Raw genomic sequence first — 24,864 nt, 5'->3', positions numbered from 1 at the left:
CATCTCCAGACAACCTCAGCAGCTTGCAGACTGCAGCTGCTAGTACCCTCACAAGGAGACAGGAGATGCTGACTGTGTCAACAGTCTGCCAGAAAATACTTTATTGATCATTTTACTGGCACAAACCTGTACTTAGGACTATATCATGAGGCTGCTTTATAAATATTTTATGTGTCTTAAAATAATGGAGCCCTTAAAAGGGCGATGTCTCCGTTTCAGGAGCCAAGACAGTCAGCGGAGCTGCAAGCAATTCCCGTCACGGTGATAGCAAATGTACGCAGCACAATGTCTTTAATGCAAATAACCTGCAGGGGTCTTCTTGACTCCGTTAGTAACACTCTGCTGTAGGTTGTTTGAGTTTCCCTCCCAAGACCTGAGCATGTAATTGAGGCTGACAGTCCAGTGCAGTCATGACAACATCCATGTTGTCAGAGGTGTTAGTCAAAAACTCAGGGATCTTCACAGTTTACTGGCCAACACCCCACCACCATCCACCCCACCAAAAAGAGATGGGCTGCATTTTATGGGCATCGGGGTCCCATGCAACCCTCCCTTTCTCCCCCCCATTCGCTGCCCCACCCCCTGGCAACCTGGCCCTAGTGAGGGGGTGGAAGACTGGCTTCAGGAGGTCAGGGCAGGAGGGTTAAACTGGAGGATGGCCTTTGGAGGGGGAGGAGGCGCTCTGGTGGGCCCAGCATTCACCCTACCCCATCTGATACCAGCCATTGCAGCTAAAAGTACCAGGTTCCCATATGGCATGGGCCTACCCCGTTGCGGGTTAAATGCCAGCGTTTTCGTTGCCACGGGAAGTAGTTGAGGCCAAAACATGTATTCAAGAAGCAGTTGAACTCGGGGATTTTCACAGTAACTTCAGTGCAGTGTTAATGTAAGCCTACTTGTAACAATAAAGATTATTATTAATTAAGTCCCAAGTGGTCATTGATAGGCCACTTAGGGCCCTCAAGAGCCCAAAGCCTCCCTGCTCCCCCCCCCCCCCCCCCCCCTCCCCCCAACCATAACATTTCAGACAGATTGGGATGGGTGGGTAGGCACTTCCTGGATTTTATGTGCTTTCCACCTCCAAACCCACTGGCGGGGAGCATAACATCCAGCACATTAACTGACCATTTACCTGCCATCTACTTTCACTATCGCGCTTGCTCATATAACAAGTTTATATACTTAAGGTAATTCACAATGTGTTGGGCACAATTCTCCGGCCTCATTGCGCTCTCGCTCAAGCGTAACCAGGCCGGTGAACAGCGGGAGAGGCCAAAAAATGAGATTCACGCCGAGCACAAAAACAGTTTGCGATGCATCGCCGAAATCGGGATCTTGCTGTAGCCTGGTGAAAAAACAATAATCACCCCTTAAGCCCCATTTCCATACAATCAATGAGAGCGACCCCATATCCAATGGCCTCCTGTCATTCAGCGGCCTCCTCAGCAAGTAGCCAAGCTGGTGCCGATTAGTATTCCTTTTGAAAACTGTGAAAGGGCTTCTGTGGGGAGCCGAGGAGGTGAGTAGCCATTGTGCTCACAGGTAAAGAGCTCGGGGGCACTGGGCTTGCCACCCCAGTGCTCCGGGGGTGGGGGGGAAGCTCAGCTGGGAGTGGGCCACCATGGGGGGTTATGGTAGGAGATGCTGGGGGGGGCAACCGTTCACGGCACCACCATGCCAACCCCTGGATCATGTGTAACCGTTCCAGGGGCAACCCTTGTCCCTGCCAGTCTCCCCCACCGATCACCCATACCCCCCACCGATTGCTGAGGCCTCTGGCTGCGCGGCTGAAGGCTGTTGCTAATAGGGAATTGGCAATCGTGGCTAAGTGAGCACTTCACAGATGCCAAGTGGATTACCGTGGGTGAGCGGGCTATGTAGCATGTTGGAGTAATTGCCTTGCATACCAATCACACCCTGATGCCTGGACACTGTGAACACTGCGGGAGGCAGCACCACACATGCAACATCCGACCACCAGGGGATGGGACACAGTTCCGGGGTCATGTCCACAGCCGGAGGGTGGGTGGGCACCATGGGGAGAGGGGATGCCTGGAGAGATGGGCAAAAGGGTCCGGGGGTCAGTCCACATTGCAGAAGAAAGTGACAGAGGCATCATATGGTTGTGCAAAAAGGAGTTTAATGTGCTATATAATACACCACTCCCGATGGTGCTGCCCCCCCCCCCCCCTCATAACCCCAGTGTCGTCAGTGATCCTCAACATGCTTGCCCCTCCTAGCTCTACCACTACGTCTTGGTGTTTCCCAGGATGCATATCTGAGGTGGAGGGGGCCGGCTGCTTACTTGATCCCACGACCTTCGAAGCCCCTGGCGGGCGTCCTTTGGGGACTCCGGGGCCAGCCTGATCTCTTGAGTTCAGCTCCCCAGTGCTAAAAACAAAACTTCTAAGTGTGGGCTAAACCGGTGAGAAACACATCAGGGCCCAAAAAAGGTGACTAAGTGTCATTGAATACCGGTGAGGAACTCGCCAGCATGGGCGGCGGGAAACTCCCTGAAAAACCCGCCACAAATTAACTTCGAAACTTTGGGGGGGAATCGCACCTGAATATTGGCCTTACCAAAGGAATTTGTGGGCCACTGTTATAACCTGCCTACTGACGATTGGCTGGGGACTAATGATTATCCCACAATCCTATGGGAGTATGAACTTCCCCAATGAGGGGGGCGGAGAAACTCCTACTATAAATAAGCTGGCCAGTCCAGGAGCCAAGAGGAAGGAGAAGGTAGCAAGGGAAGTTACTGCTACTACTATGTATATATTGTTATAGTAAATAAACTTTATTATTTTGTATCCTAAAAACTCGTGCTGGATTCTTCGGGGCCCTTACAAAACTGGCGACGAAGGTAAAAGTGAATAGCTGTCTACACTGCTGAAGCCACCTCCCTGGATTTTTGTTGGATACAGGTTGGAAGTTGTTTTCTATTATACCATGCCTCTGTACGGACGTTTGGATGTTTTTGATGCTGCGCTGGAAAGCTGGAACCAGTACACGCAACGGATGCGTTACTATTTCCGGGCAAACAATATCACTGAAAACGAGCGCCAGGTGGTCATATTGCTCACCGCCTGCGGGCCGCATACGTTTGGGGTGATTAGGAGCCTTACGTACCCAGCTGCGCCGGACACCAAAACGTTTGACGAACTTGTGAATATAGTGGGGCAACACTTTAACCCAACCCCGTCCACGATAGTCCAGCGTTACCGGTTTAATACCGCTGAGAGGACCCCTGGAGAATCCCTTGCCGATTTTTTATCCAGGCTACGCGGGATTGCGGAATACTGTGACTATGGTGAGACCTTGTCAGAAATGTTACGCGACCGTTTGGTTTGCGGTATTAACAATGCGGCCACCCAGAGAAAGTTGTTAGCGGAGCCAACATTGACTTTTCAACAGGCAATACAAATAGTCTTGTCCCGAGAGAGCGCAGAGCGAGGAGTACAGGAGCTACAGGGAATGGAAGTGCATGCCTTGGGGCGAAACCCTTTCTGCCCAAAAACGTCCCCCCGCACTCCTGCGGTACCTTGGGCGAGGCAACGATCAGACCGACGCCAGTGGCCATCGGACATTCCTCCCCGAAGGGTGCCTTCTCCAGAGCCAATGGATGAGGAGCCATGTCCGTGTCAGACTTGTAGGCGCCGACCCCGTCGCGGACGGCGGTCCTGGGGACGCCAGAGGCGCCGTCGTTCCGACCGAAACTGGGACCAGCCCAGGGGCCGTAACTGGGACCAGCCCAGAGGCCGTACCTTCCATGTGGATGAACCTGCAGCGACCACTCCTGAGGACGTGGAGACGGAGGACGACTGCCTGCAGCTGCATTGTGTGGCAGCTCCCCGTGTGGCCCCCATTAAGGTGACAGTACGGGTCAATGGCCACCCGCTGGAGATGGAGTTGGATACTGGCGCAGCGGTCTCCGTGATCGCCCAGAGGACATTCGACCGCATCAAGCAGGGTATACAGACCCTTACACTAACTGACTCACAGGCCAGGTTGGCCACCTACACGGGGGAACCACTGGACATTGCAGGAACTACAATGACCCCTGTTGTCTATGGACGCCAGGAGGGGCGTTTCCCACTTATCGTAGTGCGTGGCCATGGGCCCAGCCTGTTGGGTCGGGACTGGTTGCGCCATTTGCGGTTGCAATGGCAGCACATCCTCCAAACAGTTTCTGGAGGGTTGACTGAGGTGCTAGGACGATACCCAGATGTATTCCAGCCTGGTTTGGGGAAAATAAAAGGGGCCGTAGCCCGTATCCAAGTTGAACCAGGAGCCACACCGCGCTATTTCCGGGCGCGCCCAGTGCCTTACGTTTTGCTCGAGAAGGTAGAAGGGGAACTCACTCGTTTGGAGAGTTTGGGTATTATCAGGCCTGTCCGTTTTGCTGACTGGGCAGCACCAATTGTGCCAGTAATGAAGCCAGATGCCACAGTTCGCTTGTGTGGCGACTATAAACTTACAGTGAATACAGTTTCCCGACTCGACCGATACCCAATGCCTCGCATAGAGGATCTCTACGCGAAACTTGCAGGCGGACTCTCATTCACAAAATTAGATATGAGTCACGCCTACCTGCAGTTGGAGCTGGACCCTGCCTCCCGACCATATGTAACAATTAACACACACCGGGGCCTGTATGAATATACACGGTTGCCCTTTGGAGTATCCTCTGCCTGCGCAATTTTTCAACGTGTTATGGAGGGCATTTTGAGAGGTTTACCACGTGTGGCTGTCTACCTAGATGACGTGTTGATTACAGGGACGTCGGAGCAAGAGCATTTGGAAAATCTGGAGGCTGTCCTTAAACGCCTTTCGGAGGCTGGAGTCCGTTTACGTCACACAAAGTGCGTATTTCAGGCAAAAGAAGTAGTCTACCTAGGTTATCGGGTGGGCCGCGAGGGTCTGCACCCCGTCGCAGAGAAGGTGCGTGCAATTCAACATGCCCCCACCCCGACTGACACTTCGCATCTTCGTTCTTTTCTCGGTCTCGTAAACTATTACGGGAAGTTCCTCCCCAATCTGGCAACTACGCTGGCCCCCTTACACCTGCTGCTAAAGAAAAATCACACCTGGGTTTGGGGTCAGCCGCAAGAAACCGCTTTCCGGCGGGTAAAGCAGCAATTGTCGTCGTCTGGGTTACTAACCCACTATGATCCGGGAAAGCCTTTGCTCGTCACATGTGATGCATCCCCGTATGGTATTGGGGCTGTCCTGTCCCACAAGATGGAGAACGGGGCCGAGCGACCGATAGCTTTCGCCTCCCGCACATTGACTGCAGCGGAGAAGAAGTACGCGCAGATCGAGAAGGAGGGCCTGGCAGTGGTTTTCGCGGTGAAACGCTTCCACCAGTATGTGTACGGCCGCCATTTCACTATCATGACTGATCATAAGCCCCTGCTGGGACTCTTCAGAGAGGATAAGCCGATACCGCCCATTGCTTCTGCACGGATCCAGCGCTGGGCTTTGTTGCTTGCTGCATATGAGTATTCTCTGGAGCACAAACCAGGTACGCAGATAGCAAATGCCGACGCACTGAGCCGATTGCCTTTATCGACCGGCCCCATGTCGACCCCCACGACAGGTGAGGTGGTCGCAACCCTAAATTTTATGGACACCTTGCCTGTCACGGCATCACAGATCCGTGAGTGGACCCAGACGGAGCCAGTCCTGTCAAAGGTTCGGCACATAGTCCTGTATGGTGGGCAGCATAGACAGCTCCCAGGCGAGTTACGGGCATTTTCCTCCAAGCTGTCAGAGTTCAGCGTGGAAGACAGCATCCTCTTGTGGGGGACGCGTGTGGTTGTCCCGGAAAAAGGCCAGGAGCTGATATTATCAGACTTGCACAATGGGCATCCGGGCGTGACCAAGATGAAAATGTTGGCCCGGAGTTATGTCTGGTGGCCAGGCCTCGACACCGACATTGAGAAGGTGGCCCAAAACTGCTCCATTTGCCAGGAGCATCAGAAGCTTCCGCCGGCCGCGCCCCTACATCACTGGGAATGGCCAGGGCGGCCTTGGGCACGCTTACATGCAGATTTCGCAGGCCCTTTTCAGGGATCCATGTTCCTTCTACTAATTGACGCCCAGTCCAAATGGCTGGAGGTGCATAAGATGCAGGGGACAACGTCCTGCGCAACAATTGAAAAAATGCGTTTAACATTTAGCACGCATGGCCTCCCCGAGGTGCTGGTCACGGATAATGGCACTCCATTCACGAGTGAGGAGTTTGCTAGGTTTACAAAGATGAACGGCATCCGCCATATCCGCACTGCCCCTTACCACCCGGCTTCAAATGGGTTGGCAGAGCGTGCAGTGCAAACATTCAAAAGAGGCCTAAAGAAGCAGTCTTCCGGATCAATGGACACGAGACTGGCTCGGTTTTTGTTTACGTACAGGACCACCCCCCATACAGTGACTGGGGTAGCTCCCGCAGAACTCCTAATGGGCCGGAGACTTCGCACCCGCCTTAGTATGGTCTTCCCGGACATTGGCGCAAAAGTACGCCGCACACAAGAACGGCAGGGACCGGGATTGTCTCAGCATCGTCCGATTCGGCAGTTTGCGCCCGGTGACCCAGTATTCGTGCGGAATTTTGCTGGTGGTGCCCAATGGGTTCCTGGGGTAATCTTTCGCCAAACGGGCCCTATATCGTACCAAGTGCAAGCCCAGGGTCGTCTCCAGCGAAAACATGTAGACCACGTCCGGTCCAGAAGATCATCCCCGCAAAAGATTCCCCGCCCCCGGAGCTCAGTTCAACAGCGGCAAAGACCAGAACCAAGGGAAGGTAGTCCTCCAAATCTTCCACTGGTGCCTCACTCAAAGCCTGCGCAGGTCATGACGGGACCGAATGGGGACAGAGACGCTAACATGACGGAGGCAGCAGACTCTGACTCCGAGATGGAGACACAGGATGAATCAGAGGGGGAATCCTCGGGTCCACAGGCCGTGGATGTACAACCGCGCCGTTCATCACGGAAGCGCCGGTCTCCGTCTCGTTATACGCCGCCTGATCCAGCGCCGCATGCAAATGGCGTCCGGCCTGCGGCCAAACGAGTTCGACGCCTTCCTTCGCCAGGGCCTACGGTGGATTCCTTGGACTTTGGGGGGGAGGGATGTTATAACCTGTCTACTGACGATTGGCTGGGGACTAATGATTATCCCACAATCCTATGGGAGTATGAACTTCCCCAATGAGGGGGGCGGAGAAACTCCTACTATAAATAAGCTGGCCAGTCCAGGAGCCAAGAGGAAGGAGAAGGTAGCAAGGGAAGTTACTGCTACTACTATGTATATATTGTTATAGTAAATAAACTTTATTATTTTGTATCCTTAAAACTCGTGCTGGATTCTTCGGGGCCCTTACAAAAGCCACCCAATGCAATCCAGGTCTGGTAAGCGGGCCTTAGAGGGGGAAATGTTTGGAATTCTTTTGTTTGAGCTTTCTGCTCTGGGCTGAGTGGAGCAAGATATGGACAGCCATTTTCATATTGCAATTTCCACTGCCAATGTGCCAAAGAAACACTCCCAAGTAGCAGTGGTATTTGTTGTACCCATGCAAAGGAGGTACCCTCCTTTTAACCCACAAATCCAGCGGGGGCCAGTGTTGAGAGCAGCGTTGCACCTGCTGGCTCTGGAACTTCAGAGTGCAAAAATGTTGGCAAGGAGCTTCAGCCCACAGCCTACTGTCTCGGAGGATACCGACTGAGCCATGTTCACATTGTATGACCATGGAAAAACTGCATTTGAGCATCATTCATAAGGCCATAAACTGCCTGTTTTAATTTTTCTGACCTTTGTGTCTGGTATACTGATGTTATATCACAGAAAAAATGCACTTCCTCTGTCTACTATTCATTATCTGGTATTAGATTATCCTGTGCTCAGCAATCTCTCTAAGTCACGCTTTCTCTTATCGGTGAGATCTTGTTTGACTGAGTTAATTTTATCTTTCTGAATTGCGTCCATAAATAAATAAGTGGGACTGATAGTAATTTTCGATTAGTTTTGCCACAACAGATTTATACCTCACGATGGGGTTGTGGGGTTGGTGGTGAAAGCAGGAGTCTCACATGCAACTCTTTCCCAAAAGAGAAAATCTCGTGCCTCAGTACACTGACATCATGAACATTCACAGATTGATCCTGCAAACCAGCAGAGAACAGGCAAAGAGATGAAAGACAAAGTCAGCCTTTCTCCAGTCGTTCCCAGTGATATCCATGGACTAGCCCTCAGGCAAAGTGAGCTTCAGAGAGCTCATTCATAAATAGCCATGCCTGAGCAATGTGCTGCCAGAGACAACTTCTGTTCTAATCAACATCAAAGGGGCACCCTAAAGATTTGATATTTTGATGTATAGCATTTATTATAAAGTCTTTTGACATCTTTGTCAGTTGAAATGTAACCTTGTATTTAATTATAACTCTGCCACTAAATGATTCCTCCTATATTTATATATATATATGTATAACATATAAAGATCAAGAATCTGGGGAGGAAGCAAACCAAAAGATCAAAATAACGGCATTGTCTTTCAAAGACTGCAACATGCTCCACATCGCTGAGAGTCTCGACAGCAAATTAACCCTCTGCATAGTGAATGTTGCTGGCATCTTTCACAACCGATTGATGCTATACTCCCAGCAGGGATTCTAACTGCATGGGAGCACAGCTCGGAGGTGGGACTGTAATACAGTAGTGACAGGCCTCTGATGCCACGTTCTCTCTGAGCGTGGGATCACCCTGTTCCTCATCATTGTCCACATGGTTACACCTCCTGGCAGGGATTGTTAGATCAAGACCAGCAGACTTCACCTCATTATCTAGACACTCTGGGGCTCGGTTCTTACACTTGAGACCAACGTCCTGGGTGAGATCAGCTAACTCGGAAGACAAACCGAGGAGGTAATCAGGGATGGGGGGACTTAACCATCGGACTTGATACTTAAGAGTTGCACTCCACTGAAAAACACGTTCCCACACAGAAAGGAGTTAAATGTTGGGTTAAATTTAAACATCCAGCTTGGCATGATCCCTTAATGAAAGAAACTGCCTGGAGAGAGTTTCCAACATCTTTGGAAGCACTGATGTGCCTGCTTCCTTCAGGTCAGTGTGCTGGGCAGCACGGTGGCGCAGTGGGTTAGCCTTGTTGTCTCACGGCGCCGAGGTCCCAGGTTCGATCCTGGGTCACTGTCCGTGTGGAGTTTGCACATTCTCCCCGTATTTGCGTGGGTTTTGCCCCCACAACCCAAAAGATGTGCAGGGTAGGTGAATTGGTCACGCTAAAATTGCCCCTTAATTGGAAAAAAATGAATTGGGCACTATAATTTTTTTTTTAAAAGGTCAGTGTGTGCTTTAATAACATAGGCCAGAATTTCACGCTCCCCCACGGGTGGGCTTTTAGGCTGGGGGTGGGGAAGGGAGACTGAAATTAAAGGAACAGAATTCCTTCTGGGTTACAGCCCACCTCGCCCAAACAGCTGGGGTGGGCAAGGCTTCGGATGGAAAGCCCGCCCTTGTCCAGTTGAGGACCTTAAACTTAAGGGCCGTTTCCCACCCAACCTCAATTGTTAAGCTGGCGGGAGAATTGGCCTTGCATGGGGGAAGCCCGAAAACCAACAGGCATAGATCTCAGGTGGGAAGGGGTTGTGGGGGGTGCATCTCCATCAGAAGCTCACTTCTGAAGTCAGGTGTCTCGCCCCCTTAAGGACCTCCCTCCCCCCCTGGGAACTCCCCCAAGACCCCGAATGCCTCCTTTGCATCTCCCCAGGCCTTCTTTACCCTCGCTATCCTGGAGCTGCTTGCATTTACATTCGCCGAGGGTGGCCAGACTTTGTCTCAGTAATCTTCCTACAATTCCTCTTCTGTCCGCTGTCGGTTGACCAGCAGATCTCCAAGGGGAGACTTCCTCCAAGTGAGGGGTGGATGTACCATCTGCGACCACTCCTCTAATTTGAGCATGAAATGGCTGTGGGGCGCTTGGAGTTGACGGGGTTGTGCTCCCCACCAACTCTTTGGATGGCGGCAAGCAAGATCATGCCATCTGAAAAATTCAGGCCACAGAATCACATAGAATGTGCAACACAGGCACAGACCATTTGCTCCAAGTGGTCCATGCACCACACTTCTATTCCATTCTCTCTTATGTGTTTAACCAACTTCCCCTGTGATGTATCTAGCTATTTGCAGCATCTACTCGTGATAGTGAGTTCCACATTCTAACATAAACAAAACCCAATTTACATACAGCAGAAAAAGCTTATTTGGAGCAACTTGACTCTAACATTAGTTACTTAATTTTCAGACAATACACAACAGAAGTCGTGCCTGTCTTGTCTGCTAAAAACCCAAAGCTTGCAGAATAGCTCCTGAGCTCCCTCAAAAGCCTATGTTGCTAAATATATGATGCCGACCAGAAAACTTTCAGGTTCAATGTCCAATGCCTAAATATTTGAACTCAGCTGGGCTAGTCGCAGAAGAGCTACAGTTGGCCTCAGCAACAGGGGAGGAGAGAAAATCATCTAAGTTGTGTTCTTGAAATTTAGGCAGTCAACAGGTCTGCTGCTGATGAGTATGGGTCATTCATGTGAACAACAATGTAGGCTGAGGTAAGAGGAGCGAGAGAGCTCCAATGCAGAGAAAGCAAACAACCGATAAGAGAATCTCTGCATGTACATTTGACAGACAATTAACAGGAGCATGATGCTTTGTAGTGTATTTTAATTTCAGTCTTCTTCTGCAGACTGCGCAATTAACATTTTTACTCTGCAGTTGTACTGCCACCAAGTTGGGCATGAACACAATGATGGCCAATTCTGGGCCTTTGAGTGAATTGGTTACACAGTACTGTTTAATTTGGCTAGGACTTGGAAATGCGAACATGTCTAAATACTTGCACTAAAGATGAGCAGGCTTTTATGTAAATAGATTTAATGGAGCTGCCACTGGTGCTAAAGATCACATCTTTGGGAACTGATGACTCTGAACAAGCCAGATGGTGTGGGAAAATAATGACATAATTAAGAATTCACAATTTAGAGGTGCTTACATTTAAATCCAATTTATTTTCCACAAAATGTGGGCACTTCCTACGTGATATTTTTTGCCAGACACCATGCCTTCCACCAGGGCATTTACTTTAACTATTTATGTAGAATTTATTCAAATCGCTTACCTCTCCTCTATCACAGTTGGGAAAACACTGCCCTGTGTGGAACTTAACAACATGAACCAGGAAAGTCTCGGATTCAGCCTCCAATCTGTGCCAAGTTAGCTGATGCCAGCTATCAGAATTGGCTTCAACTTTCCTGATCTTGAGTGGAGAAAAAGCTGTAATGCCGTACTTTCTGCTTTTGATCACAATTCAGCAACTCCTGCTGGAAAATAGCGGATATATAATAGATGACAACAGGATGAGGCCTAACTGTGTTGCCTTCCACTATCAACTAGCCCATTGATGTTCATCGCCTAGGCTCACTCGTGAAAATAGGTCACATGGACCCAAGCGCTGCCAATGCCCACAGTACTATACCGCAACACAAATTAGTGCCTTTAGCAGAGGAAGGGTAAAATATAAGGGCTTTTTAAAAACATAAATTATTACAGTATTGCAACCATTACCAGATGCTTGATTTTATTATTTTTTTTAAAGATCTTCGGGGTGATTTCCCCCAACTACTTTGGGTGCTAAAGAGCCTTCGATGTGGTCAAGATGGTCTGAAACTGCATGCCATTTTAACCCATCTTTAGTGCAAAGCAACATCTTTGCAAAGGAGTTGTAATGCACACTGGCATGATGAATGCTCTGATTGACAATTAATTTGCCTCGCATTCATTAGCAAGGCTGCACGGTCATTCCTAACAGCGACCAAGTAAACAAGGGTTGTGAGGGTGATATAAAACATTGGTAAGCTTTCACTACTCACTTGCTGTTGAAGAAAGACAGACCTCACTTTATTTGAAGAGGAGTTTTGAGACCTCCTGGGGGTAATCAGGCACTTAACTGGACCAGTTATATAATTACTCTGGCTACAAGAGTATGTCAGACCTGGGGATTCTGTAGTGAGTAACTCACCTCCGAATTCTCCAAAGCCTGTCCATCATCTACAAGGCACAAGTGAGGAAGGTGCTGGAATACTCCCCACTTGCCTGGATAAGTGCAGCTCCAACAACATTCAAGAAGCTCGACACCATCCAGGACAAAGCAATCTTGTTCGGCACCCGATCCAGTACTTTAAACATACGCTCTCTCCACCACCGACGCACAGTGGCAGCAGTGTGTACCATATACAACGTGCACTGCAGCAACTCACCAAGGCTCCTTCAACAGCACCTTCCAAACCCACAACCGCTACCACCCCAAAGGACAATGCAGATGCATGGGAAAATCATCACCTGCAAGTTCCACTCCAAATCGCACACCTAGCATCCATCGACACTTGCATCCCCTGAAAGAGTAAAGTAAAATTTCTGGGACACCTTGTTCAGACATTAACAACATTCTTATCAACATTTTCCCCAGAAATTCACTGAGGACGCAACCTGAAGAGAGTGTGAATGGTGTGCTACTGCACCTCTTTGTACAACACAGGAGCCACCAGGACAAAGGGATTGGGAATTTACTAGGGGTCTCCCCCTTGGTCTAGAAGTTGAAAGGGAATAAATTAGACCAGGCAGAGCAGCACCCGTGGTCTCCATCCCCCCTGTGGGTACAGGACATCCTCTTCTTCTGAAGCTCCTCCACCAGAACCCTCAGAGCTGTGTCCGAGGGGCTGTGCACCCTCTCACTGGTCCTTGAAGCATCCTGAAACATCCTGTTGTGTTCCAGCCAACACATTTCACATCTCCAGTGGAAGAGGCTGTGTGTGGAGGCGACTTGTACCATCTGACACAAATTGCAATTAATCAGTGCTTTAGTGCGACAGCTTCAGTTTTAATGTTTATAGGTGCTTTCAAATCATGATAATCAATAATTAGCCCCAGAATTGTGAGTTAGAATCAGATTTTTCAATAGGTGTGCCTTAGTAGCACAGCATCCACATAGCACCTGTTTAACACAGATAAAAAAACAAAGATTTTTTTCCCGATTTCCTACTTGTTTCAGCTATTCGTCCAGCTGTGGTTTTCACTTGCTGACCAGCCTTCCCACCTTACATAATCCGTCCTCCCTTCCTCTGACTCCAACTTTCTGTGCATGTTTCCCTCTTCCAATACTCTGGCAGCATTCTCTGTGTGAGGGACTAGGTTCTCCTGCCTGAGTGAGATTTGCTCCTGGTCTGTGCTGGTGCTAGGAGTGGCACCCAGGAGCAATTCACTCTCCCTTGCCATGCTAATTTATGCATGGCGGGGAGCTCACGGGATTCCGTTCCAGATCCTGTTATCAGGCCACCATTTTGATCGGGCTGCCCATTACCGAGGTCCTGCAGCTGGTCCCCCTTCCCCCACAATGCAAATCCTGCCACTCCTCTCCCCCCCCCCCCGCTGTTAAGTAGGGTCACCCCCACAGCACGTGCGCATGAGAGTGACCTGACACCCTCATAACCCTCCACCAGACCCCCATATCAGACCTTCGCTGTTAGACCCTTCCATCAGACTCCCATATCAGAAACCTCCCCATGTCAGAGATCCCCCATCTCAGAGACCCTCTCATTAGTCACACCTGCCTGGAAGCTAAAGAGCAGTCCAGACAGAAACAGTGAAAAATAACTTACTTTTCACTTACTGTCCTTTACACCTGCTGCCTCAAACAGAGGTGTAGAAAACACATCTGTTACTTCATAGAAAGCCCAAACCACATCACAAGGCTTTAAACCCCCTCAGACCCTTTGATCTACGAGGCTTCTATTTACTTCCAAAGAGAAATGGCTTTTAGTAGGCTGTAATTTACAGAGTAATAGCTTCCAGTCAGATGTCTGGATTGTTTATTTTCATTTCCCTTCATGTTTGAATGCATCTCAAGTACTCTGCTGTGAAGCTAACCACAATGTTTATAAACATTTACCTATGACTGACAGGACGTCACCACATCAAAAGCAGTTAAGTGCTTTCTGCTGAGAAAAAGAGGAAGTAAAGCACTTATAATAATAATCATCTTTATTAGTGTCACAAGTCGGCTTACATTAACACTGCAATGAATTACTGTGAAAATCCCCTAGTCGCCACACTAACAAGCACGTCTTTCTGGACTTATGGGAGGAAACCGGAGGAAACTCATGCAGACACAGTGAGAACGTGCAGACTCCACACAGACAGTGACTCAAGCTGGAATCAAACCCGGGCCCTGGCGCTGTGAAGCAAGTGCTAACCACTGATTTATCTCCTAGAAGGTTATAAACATTGTGGTTAACTTCACAAGGTTCATGAGATGCATTCAAGTGTGAAGGGAAATTAAAATAAACAATCCAGACACCTGGCTGCCTGAAAGCTATTACTCTGTCAATTAAAGTCTACTAAATCCTATTTCTCTTTGAAAGTGAATAGGAGCCTTGCAGAGCAAAGGATCCAATGGGGTTTAATGTCTTGTGATGTGGTTTGAGCTTTCTATGAAGTTACAGCTGCTGCTTTCTACCCTCTGTCTGAGGCAGCAGGTGCAAGGGACATGTAAGAGATTTTTCACTGTTCCTGCCTGGACTGCTCTTTAGCCTTCAGGCAGGAATGACTGATTGGGAGCGGTAGTCTTTAATTTGGGGGGTCTCTGATGGGAGCTCTCTGATATGGGGAGGGGCACTGATATGGGGTCTCTGATGTGGGAGTCTGATGGGGTGGTCTAATGGGCCTCTGATAGGGGGGTCTGATGGGGGCTGTCCGATATGGCGTCTGATGGGGGCCTTGGGGGTGGGGTGGGCAGGATTGGCCTAGTGAGGGGGAGATGGACTTTGGGGGCACCTACATTAAATACTAACCCTTGACCAACTGCGAGGTCCACTTTATCAGGGGCATACTGGAAAATACTTGCAAAAGCCACTTGCACGTGAATCCTGGCTGAAATGGTCAGAGCATCATGGAGACATGGAGAATTGGGTTTCCAGCCCATTAATCAGGTGCAAATGGATTCAAATGACCCATTTGTATCCTCCCACGTGTGGGGGGCACGCAGCTCGCTGCTGTTACCAGCGGGGGGGCCCGAGCATCGGAACAGGAGCGGCACAAGATTTTCCGCCGCATCTGGAACTTCGCTCCTGGCGGCAGGTGGTGGAGAATCCAGCCCATTGCTGTGAAGAAGGCTGGCTGCAGTGGAACATAGAAAGATTATTATTTAAACTGCAGGTGAATCCAACATTGTTCACTTTCCTGGTGCGTGGGGGGGGGGGGGTGGGGGGGGACTGCCACAGCGCATAAAAACAGAGTTTGCAGCAATAACGGAGTTAAAAATCACTGGGAAGGATGTGAAGGATGAAGGTGCAAGGTTTGTTTCCTCTAGGCCACACAACCCTGAAAAGTCTGACTTTTGACAATATGCTTTGCAAATTTGCCTGCATTTTGGAGCCTCCCTGTAATTCGATCTTACAACAAAAAAGAATCCCTCCTGGAATGGTGAAATATATCGTAATTGTGAAAACAAAAGTCGTATGGACTCTAATAAGTCAAAATAAATGGGTTAAAGCCATCTATTAAAAGACTAGAGGAAGTCAAAAGAACATGTTAAGCACTTGTTCTCTATTATTACCAAACATTAATTAAAGCCTATGTTGCTCTTTTGAACTTGTGACGGCTGATTTTTTTCTTTAACCAGCATCTATAACCTTTTGGGGGAGACAGTTTCAGATTTTCACAATCCTTTGTGTGAAAAAGTATTTCCTGCTTTTATTCCTGAATATCCGAGCTTCTTTTTGAGATTGTTCTGAATTCCCCCAATAGAGGAAATAGTTTCTCTCTGTGTGTCCTATCAGATCCCTTTATCAGTTTTAAACATCTCAATTAGATCACCCTTCAACCGTCTAAACTCAGAGGATGCAAGTCAACTTTATGCAAAGCATCTTGGTAATTTTAAAAAATAATAATTTAGAGTACCCAGTTCTTTTTTTACCAATTAAGGGGCAATTTAGCGTGGCCAATTCACTTACCCTGCACATCTTTTTGGGTTTTGGAGGTGAGACCCACGCAGACACGGGGCGAATGTGCAAACTCCACATTGACAGTGACCCAGGGCCAGGGTCGAACCCGGGACCTCGGTGGCGTGGAGCAGCAGTGCTAACCACTGTGCCACCGTGCCACCCTTACCTTCTTGGGAATTTAACCCTTTAAGCCCCAATATCGTTCTCATAGATCAGCTTCCATATCCCCTTCAAGGCCAGTATGCCCTTCCTGAACCGAGTACACCAAATAGGGTCTGACAAAGGCTTTGTACTAATAAATCATAGAATTCTTACAGTGCAGAAAGGGGCTAATCGGCTCATTGAGTCAGGACTGACCTTTCGAATGAGCACTCCACTCCCCTGTCCACCCCGCCCTATCCCCGTAATATAACCAGCAAATCCCTGGACACTAAGGGGCAATTTATTATGGCCAATCCACCTAGCCTGGTCATCTTTGGACTGCGGGAGGAAACCCGAGCACCCGGAGGAAGCCCATGATGACATGGGGAGAACATACAAACTCCACACAGACAGTCACCCGAGGCTGGAACTGAACCGGAAATGAAGTCCAACCTACAACAGTCCAACAGTTCCTTTTGCCCTTCTGGTTACTTTTTATACCTGTGCATTGGCTTTTAGTGATGTGTGTACAACCTAAATCACCTTTCTCATCCACAGCTCAAAGTCTCCTGCCTTTAAGAAAATATTAGCCAGCTGTCTTGGCACTACCTTCAATCCCTTATCTACTTCAGTATTCATCTTTGTAAACCTCCTGAAATCCCAGCTCTTTGCATGGCCCTTTAGCCACCTCTCCCATCTCATTACAGAGGCCTTGGTGTGTATTACTTTCTTCCTCTGTGCAGGTGGCCTTTCCCTCTCCTGCCTTAAAGCCCCTATTTAAATCCAACTTCCACTCATCCATCTTAATCTCAATTCAGTCATTATTTAGAGATGTATGTAAGAAATAACTTTTATTTGTTTCAGCTTTGCTGACCCCTCACGGAAGCAAATCATCTCCACTCATCCACACCACCTGTAAATGGTGGATCCTCGTAAATCAATCTAATTTGACAAATGCAGACCCAAGAACTGAAGTATCAGCTGTTTTAATGAAAGCCCTTTATTTCTCTCTCAGATACACCAGACCCTTCGCCTGTCAACAAGGAAAGAGGAACAAACCAGGAGGAGGAAGCTCTTTACGGTAATTGCCTTATGCCCTAGTGGCAGATTCTCAGCACTGCGTCAGCCTGCATGTTACTGGGAGGCCGAGGTCCTTTCCGCAGTGTGTTTGTGGAGTATGAGCAGACCGCCTCATAGCTTGGGCAAGCAGCCAGTGCGAACAGTAACAAGTAAGAACTAATCAGGGACACAAAAAAGCACGTCAAACTTGGTGAACATGGCTCTTTGTCATAGATCAACTCCACCTTCTCATAGGAGCCTTTTAATGAAGAGTGTAGGGCCCCTAAGATTTGTACCATGGAACTTATTTAAGTTTTAAGTCCATGTTCTACTTAATTTCCGTAAGTGTCAAGTTGCTGACACTAATTGATCTTGATTTTCTGATTAAAGATTCATCCACCAATAACACCACTAAGGACAACCCTTTTCCTCAGGCCCATGAAATTTAGTAGGACAAACAATTAATAAGAAACATTCACATCAATGAAATTAAACTGCAGGTCTCAGAAACCTACACATGGCCCAGAGGCAGTAGTATAGACATCCCTGCTATATTTCTTCTCTCTCCAGAAAGGCTTCAACTTGCGCCTGAACACATTTCTACTTTTTCACTGTAATGGTTTTCCCTGATGCCTTGTTCCACAAATCTATTTTGTTTGAGTTGAAATGTTCCTCCCGATTTTCCTTAGCGCTTTTAACTTCCTACTTTATGTCATGTCAACTGATGGAACAAGGTGGGTTACAGAAACATCTCTACTTTGATCAAGCAATAAGAAGTGCTGGTAATACAAATTGATTTTATCTGTTGTGACATCGGGAGTTGGTTCAGCCACTGTCTGTGTCAGAATGATCTACAGAGAGACATTCAGTGCCAGGAGTTTAATGACCGTGAAAGAGTTAATACAGACAACACATATAATGACACAAATACATGTCACACATCTGTGGCTTCAGCGTGGATAGAGATGGAGGATCCATGTGCTTGCTGTCCCCTGGGCTGCGCATGTTTCACAGGTTGTTGGTTTTCAGTGAGTTATTTGCCTCTTCACAGCTGGTGCCTCCCTCAGAGCTCACAGTCAAAACTGGACGTGGAAGATTTCCATTGGTTAGAGTTTCATTCGGTGGTGATAGTTCCGACACACGCTCCTGCCGTCCGTGGGTAACCTCTCTTACTGCACATTATTAAACATAGATTTGGATTCATGATGCAAAATTCTCTTTCGAAGAAAGAGTTGCATTCATATCGTGCTTTTCACAACCACCAACACCTCAAAGCGCTTTACAGCCAATGAAATATGTTTGGAGTTCACCGTTACTATGGAGTAAACATGACTATGTTTTCCCAAATTAACATTCCTGGCTCAGATGGTATCCCCTCTTGCCTCCAAACAGAAGGTTGTGGTTTCAAGTGCCCAACTCCAGAGACTTGAGCCCATAATCTCTGCTGGCACTGCGGTGCAGTACAGAGGGAGTGCAGACATTTGGCTGTGACATTAACCCGAGGCTTCCTTTACCTCTGTCCCATTGGTTCTGGTGGAAGTTGAAAATCCCATGACACTATAGATCAGGGTGTCCTCGAACATAATCCCACAGCAAACCATACAACAAAACAGAGAAGTGGTAAATCAGCTCATTGCCATTTGTGAGGCTTTGCTCTCTGCAAAATGGCTGCTTGTCTACCTGATTAACAATCTAAAGAATAATTCATTTGGTGTGAAATGCCCTGCGACATCCTCAGAGATGTGACGAACTGCTACTCACATGCAAGTTCCTTATTTTGTGTATTGTTTACAGGATAGGAATATACCCTAGTTGGCAGCAATTTCAATCAAAGGTATTTCATGTCCGAGACTGCCTGGAATTCAAACCCCATTGGAATAAAATCCCTCTGATCTGATCAGTCTATTTAGTGAGCTGGTAAAAATGAAATACTTGCAGGGAATGCTGTCCGTAAGATTGTCATCCATCTGGGGTTCCACTGCAGTCCTGCAGGAATGGAAACAATAATCCGCAAGACACTGCAGCAAGAAATACTGGGCAGAAATCATGGAGGCATTGGAATAACTTTGTAATTTCTCACTGCCTTCAAACATTTTCATTCACCAGTTATGAAAATAGTGAAAGAGGGTTAAAGCTTGTATGATCGGGTGGGGTGGTTAGAGGCAGTCATCCAGTGAAAACTCCATGAATATGACTAACCAGAGTCAGTAATATAGCTGTGTCTCCATGATGCTTTCTGTGCTTGTTTCTTCGACACAACTGTAATAGCCCCCACGGGTCGACAGGGATTATCTTTTTTTTTTAAATTAATTTAGAGTATCCAATTCATTTTTATTCAATTAAGGGGCGATTTAGTGTGGCCAATCTGCCTACCCTGCACATCTTTGGGCTGTGGGGGCGAAACCCACGCAGACACGGGGAGAATGTGCAAACTCCACACGGACAGTGTCCCAGAGCTGGGATCGAATCTGGGACCTCGGCGCCGCGAGGCAGCAGGGCTAACCCACTACACCACCGTGCTGACAGGGATTATCTTCCCTGTGGTCCTTGCGGTGTACGAGCTCCCCGCTAGGGGTGGGGGATCTCTATTAACCTCTGTATAAAAGTTTGGCCAATAAGGCACCAAACAGAACAGTAACCCAGTAGGGACCTACCAGGCAATGTATATATCGTGTTGTAGATAAAACAACGTTTCATTATTTTACTCTGTGTGGACTCCCCATGTCCTCATTAAAACAATTATTAAGGACTTCCGGGTGCGGCGATGACCAGCTGAGTCGCACGTTTCGGCAGCTCCCGGTGGAACGGACTTTTGGGCTCTTGATAGGAGCCCCAACGGCAATTTTAACGGCTAAAAACATCGTGCGGTAAACCAGAAGGGAATTCCCCCTGGGCACGGATGGAAAAAGGAGAGGAAAGTGGCCGGATTGCAGCGGATCCTTTGGAACAGCGGCAAGGAAGGCAAGCAAAAACCAAGATGGCGTCGGAAGGTGGCAGTTTCATATGGGGCCCTGAACAACAAGAGTTCTTGAAATGCTGCGTGGAGGAGATAAAAAAGGAAATGAAGAAAGAGCTGTTGGCCCCGATACTACAGCCGATCGAAGGGCTAAAGGAGGAACAAAAGACCCAGGAGCAGGAGCTTCGGGTCGTGAAGGCGAAGGCAGCCTAGAATGAGGACGATATACAGGGCCTGGTGGTGAAGACGGAGATACAGGAGGCACATCAGAAACGATGTGTGGAGAGGTTGGAGGCACTGGAAAACAACGCAAGGAGGAACAACCTGAGGATTCTTGGTCTTCCTGAAGGTGTGGAGGGGGCGGACGTCGGGGCATATGTGAGCACGATGCTGCACTCGTTAATGGGAGCGGAGGCCCCGACGGGTCCGTTGGAGGTGGAGGGAGCGTACCGAGTTATGGTGCGAGGATCGAGAGCAGGAGAAACTCCCAGAGCCATAGTGGTGAGATTCCTCCGTTTTAAGGATAGAGAAATGGTCCTTAGATGGGCGAAGAAAACTCGGTGCAGTAAATGGGAGAACGCGGTGATCCGCGTTTATCAAGACTGGAGTGCGGAGGTGGCGAGAAGGAGGGCGAGCTTTAATCGGGCCAAGGCGGTGCTTCATAAAAGGAAGATAAAATTTGGAATGCTGCAACCGGCAAGACTGTGGGTCACATATCAAGGGAGGCACCACTACTTTGAGACGGCGGATGAAGCGTGGACTTTTATTGTAGAAGAAAAACTGGAATGAGTGGACTATTAAAAAGAACGTTTGGACAAAGTGGTGGGGCGAATGTGGGGGGCGAAGAGGGGTTTTATGTTCTAATCCTGCGGTATGGTAACTTTTCTCTCTCCCACAGGTGGTGATGGGGGGAGGTGGGGAGGGAGAGGAGATGGGGCGTTGGCCATGGGGGGCGGGGCCAAGGGAGAAGCGCGGGCTTGCTTCCCGCGCTATGATAATTATGGCGGGAATAGAGAAGCAGGAAGGAGGGGGCGTCGCACGGTGCGAGCCGTGGTCACGGGGGGAAGCCGAGGTCAGCCAGAGTTTGCTGACTTCTGGGAGCAACATGGGGGGAGTAATTACGCTAGCGGGGGGTCTAGCGGGGGGGTGGGAGGGGGGAATTACTGGGTTGCTGCTGCTGGGGAAAGGGGGGAGTGGGTACGGGAGAGGAGGGGCGGGGGGGCACCGCCTGGGGGAGATACAGCTGCGTGGGAACTGGGTGAGAAGCTGGAAAAAGATGATGGCTAATCGGCAAGGGGGGGTGGGTGGGAAGCCCCCCAACTCGGCTGATCACGTGGAACGTGAGAGGGCTCAACGGGCCGATAAAGAGGGCACGGGTACTCGCACACCTTAAGAAACTTAAGGCAGATGTGGTTATGTTACAGGAAACGCACCTGAAACTGATAGACCAGGTTAGGCTGCGCAAAGGATGGGTGGGGCAGGTGTTCCATTCGGGGCTGGATGCGAAAAACAGGGGGGAGGCTATATTAGTGGGGAAGCGGGTAATGTTTGAGGCAAAGACTATAGTGGCGGATAACGGGGGCAGATACGTGATGGTGAGTGGCAAACTACAGGGAGAGATGGTGGTTTTGGTAAACGTGTATGCCCCGAACTGGGATGATGCCAATTTTATGAGGCGAATGCTAGGACGCATTCCGGACCTAGAGACGGGAAAGCTGATAATGGGGGGAGACTTTAACACGGTGTTGGAACCAGGGCTGGATAGGTCGAAGTCCAGGACTGGTAGGAGGCCGGCAGCAGCCAAGGTGCTTAAGGATTTTATGGAGCAGATGGGAGGTGTGGACCCGTGGAGATTCAGTAGACCTAGGAGTAAGGAGTTCTCGTTTTTCTCCTATGTCCATAAAGTCTATTCGCGCATAGACTTTTTTGTGCTGGGTAGGGCATTGATCCCGAAGGTGAGGGGAACGGAATATACGGCTATAGCCATTTCGGATCATGCCCCACATTGGGTGGACTTGGAGATAGGGGAGGAAACAGGAGGGCGCCCACCCTGGAGAATGGACATGGGACTAATGGCGGATGAGGGGGTGTGTCTAAGGGTGAGGGGATGTATTGAAAAGTACTTGGAACTCAATGACAATGGGGAGGTCCAGGTGGGAGTGGTCTGGGAGGCGTTGAAGGCGGTGGTTAGGGGGGAGCTGATATCAATAAGGGCACATAAAGGGAAGCAGGAGAGTAAGGAACGGGAGCGGTTGCTGCAAGAACTTTTGAGGGTGGACAGACAATATGCGGAAACACCGGAGGAGGGATTGTACAGGGAAAGGCAAAGGCTGCATGTGGAATTTGACTTGCTGACTACAGGCACTGCAGAGGCACAATGGAGGAAGGCGCAGGGTGTACAGTATGAATATGGGGAGAAGGCGAGCAGATTGCTGGCACACCAATTGAGGAAAAGGGGAGCAGCGAGGGAAATAGGGGGAGTGAGGGACGAGGAAGGAGAGATGGAGCGGGGAGCGGAGAGAGTGAATGAAGTGTTCAGGACATTTTATAAAAAATTATACGAAGCTCAACCCCCGGATGGGAGGGAGAGAATGATGGACTTTTTGGATCGGCTGGAAATTCCCAAGGTGAAAGAGCAGGAAAGGGTGGGACTGGGAGCACAGATCGAGGTAGAAGAAGTGGTGAAAGGAATTAGGAACATGCAGACGGGAAAGGCCCCGGGACCGGACGGATTCCCAGTTGAATTCTACAGAAAATATTTGGACTTGCTCGCCCCGGTACTGACGAGGACCTTTAACGAGGCAAAGGAAAGGGGACAACTGCCCCCGACTATGTCTGAAGCAACGATATCGCTTCTCTTAAAGAAGGAAAAGGACCCGCTACAATGCGGGTCCTACAGACCAATTTCCCTCCTAAATGTGGATGCCAAGGTCCTGGCCAAGGTAATGGCAATGAGAATAGAGGAATGTGTCCCGGGGGTGGTTCACGAGGACCAAACTGGGTTTGTGAAGGGGAGACAGCTGAACACGAATATACGGAGGCTGTTAGGGGTAATGATGATGGCCCCACCAGAGGGTGAAACGGAGATAGTAGTGGCGATGGACGCCGAGAAAGCATTTGATAGAGTGGAATGGGATTATTTGTGGGAGGTGTTGAGGAGATTTGGTTTTGGAGAGGGGTATGTTAGATGGGTGCAGCTATTGTATAGGGCCCCAGTGGCGAGTGTGGTCACGAATGGACGGGGATCGGCATATTTTCGGCTCCATAGAGGGACAAGGCAGGGATGTCCTCTGTCCCCATTACTGTTTGCACTGGCGATTGAGCCACTGGCGATAGCGCTGAGGGGTTCCAAGAGATGGAGGGGAGTACTTAGGGGAGGAGAAGAACACCGGGTATCTTTGTATGCGGATGATTTGCTACTATATGTGGCGGATCCGGCGGAGGGGATGCCAGAAATAATGCGGATACTTGGGGAGTTTGGGGATTTTTCAGGGTATAAATTGAACATGGGGAAGAGTGAGCTGTTTGTGGTGCATCCAGGGGAGCAGAGTAGAGAAATAGAGGACCTACCGTTGAGGAAGGTAACAAGAGACTTTCGTTACCTGGGGATCCAGATAGCTCAGAACTGGGGCACATTGCACAGGCTAAATTTAACGCGGTTGGTGGAACAGATGGAGGAAGATTTCAAGAGATGGGATATGGTAGCCCTGTCAATGGCAGGGAGGGTGCAGGCGGTTAAGATGGTGGTCCTCCCGAGATTCCTCTTTGTGTTTCAGTGCCTCCCGGTGGTGGTCACGAAGGCTTTTTTTAAAAGGATAGAAAAGAGTATCATGGGTTTTGTTTGGGCCGGGAAGACTCCGAGAGTGAGGAAGGGATTCTTACAGCGTAGTAGGGATAGGGGGGGGCTGGCACTACCGAGCCTAAGTGAGTACTATTGGGCCGCTAATATTTCAATGGTGAGTAAGTGGATGGGAGAGGAGGAGGGAGCGGCGTGGAAGAGATTAGAGAGGGCGTCCTGTAGGGGGACCAGCCTGCAGGCTATGGTGACAGCCCCATTGCCGTTCTCACCGAGGAACTACACCACAAGCCCGGTGGTGGTAGCTACATTGAAGATTTGGGGACAGTGGAGACGACATAGGGGAAAGACTGGAGCATTGGGGGGGTCCCCGATAAGAAACAACCATAGGTTTGCCCCGGGGGGAATGGATGGGGGATATGGAATGTGGCAAAGAGCAGGAATAACGCAACTGAAAGATCTATTTGTGGATGGGAAGTTCGCAAGTCTGGGAGCGCTGACCGAGAAATATGGGTTGCCCCAAGGGAATGCATTCAGGTATATGCAATTGAGGGCTTTTGCGAGGCAACAGGTGAGGGAATTTCCGCAGCTCCCGACGCAAGAGGTGCAGGACAGAGTGATCTCAAAGAAATGGGTGGGGGATGGTAAGGTGTCAGATATATATAGGGAAATGAGGGACGAAGGGGAGACTATGGTGGATGAACTAAAAGGGAAATGGGAAGAAGAGCTAGGGGAGGAGATCGAGGAGGGGCTGTGGGCAGATGCCCTAAGCAGGGTAAACTCGTCGTCCTCGTGTGCCAGGCTAAGCCTGATTCAGTTTAAGGTATTACACAGGGCACATA

General features: G+C 49.2%; 1 protein-coding gene across 2 annotated transcripts in view; it reads left to right on the top strand.

The window, feature by feature from the left end:
• The window catches only part of LOC140392622 (MORN repeat-containing protein 1-like), a 347,348-nt gene that overhangs the window by 127,649 nt on the left and 194,835 nt on the right, over positions 1–24,864 (top strand). For both annotated transcript variants that reach the window (XM_072478054.1, XM_072478053.1), the window contains exon 11: positions 17,227–17,292. In XM_072478054.1, the coding sequence (XP_072334155.1) occupies positions 17,227–17,292 (66 nt within the window). The remainder of the gene's footprint in view (positions 1–17,226; positions 17,293–24,864) is intronic.

Source organism: Scyliorhinus torazame, chromosome 16 (genome assembly GCF_047496885.1).
Source record: "Scyliorhinus torazame isolate Kashiwa2021f chromosome 16, sScyTor2.1, whole genome shotgun sequence".
In the NCBI taxonomy this organism is placed as follows: domain Eukaryota; kingdom Metazoa; phylum Chordata; class Chondrichthyes; order Carcharhiniformes; family Scyliorhinidae; genus Scyliorhinus; species Scyliorhinus torazame.
This window is presented reverse-complemented; position numbering and strand designations above follow the sequence as displayed.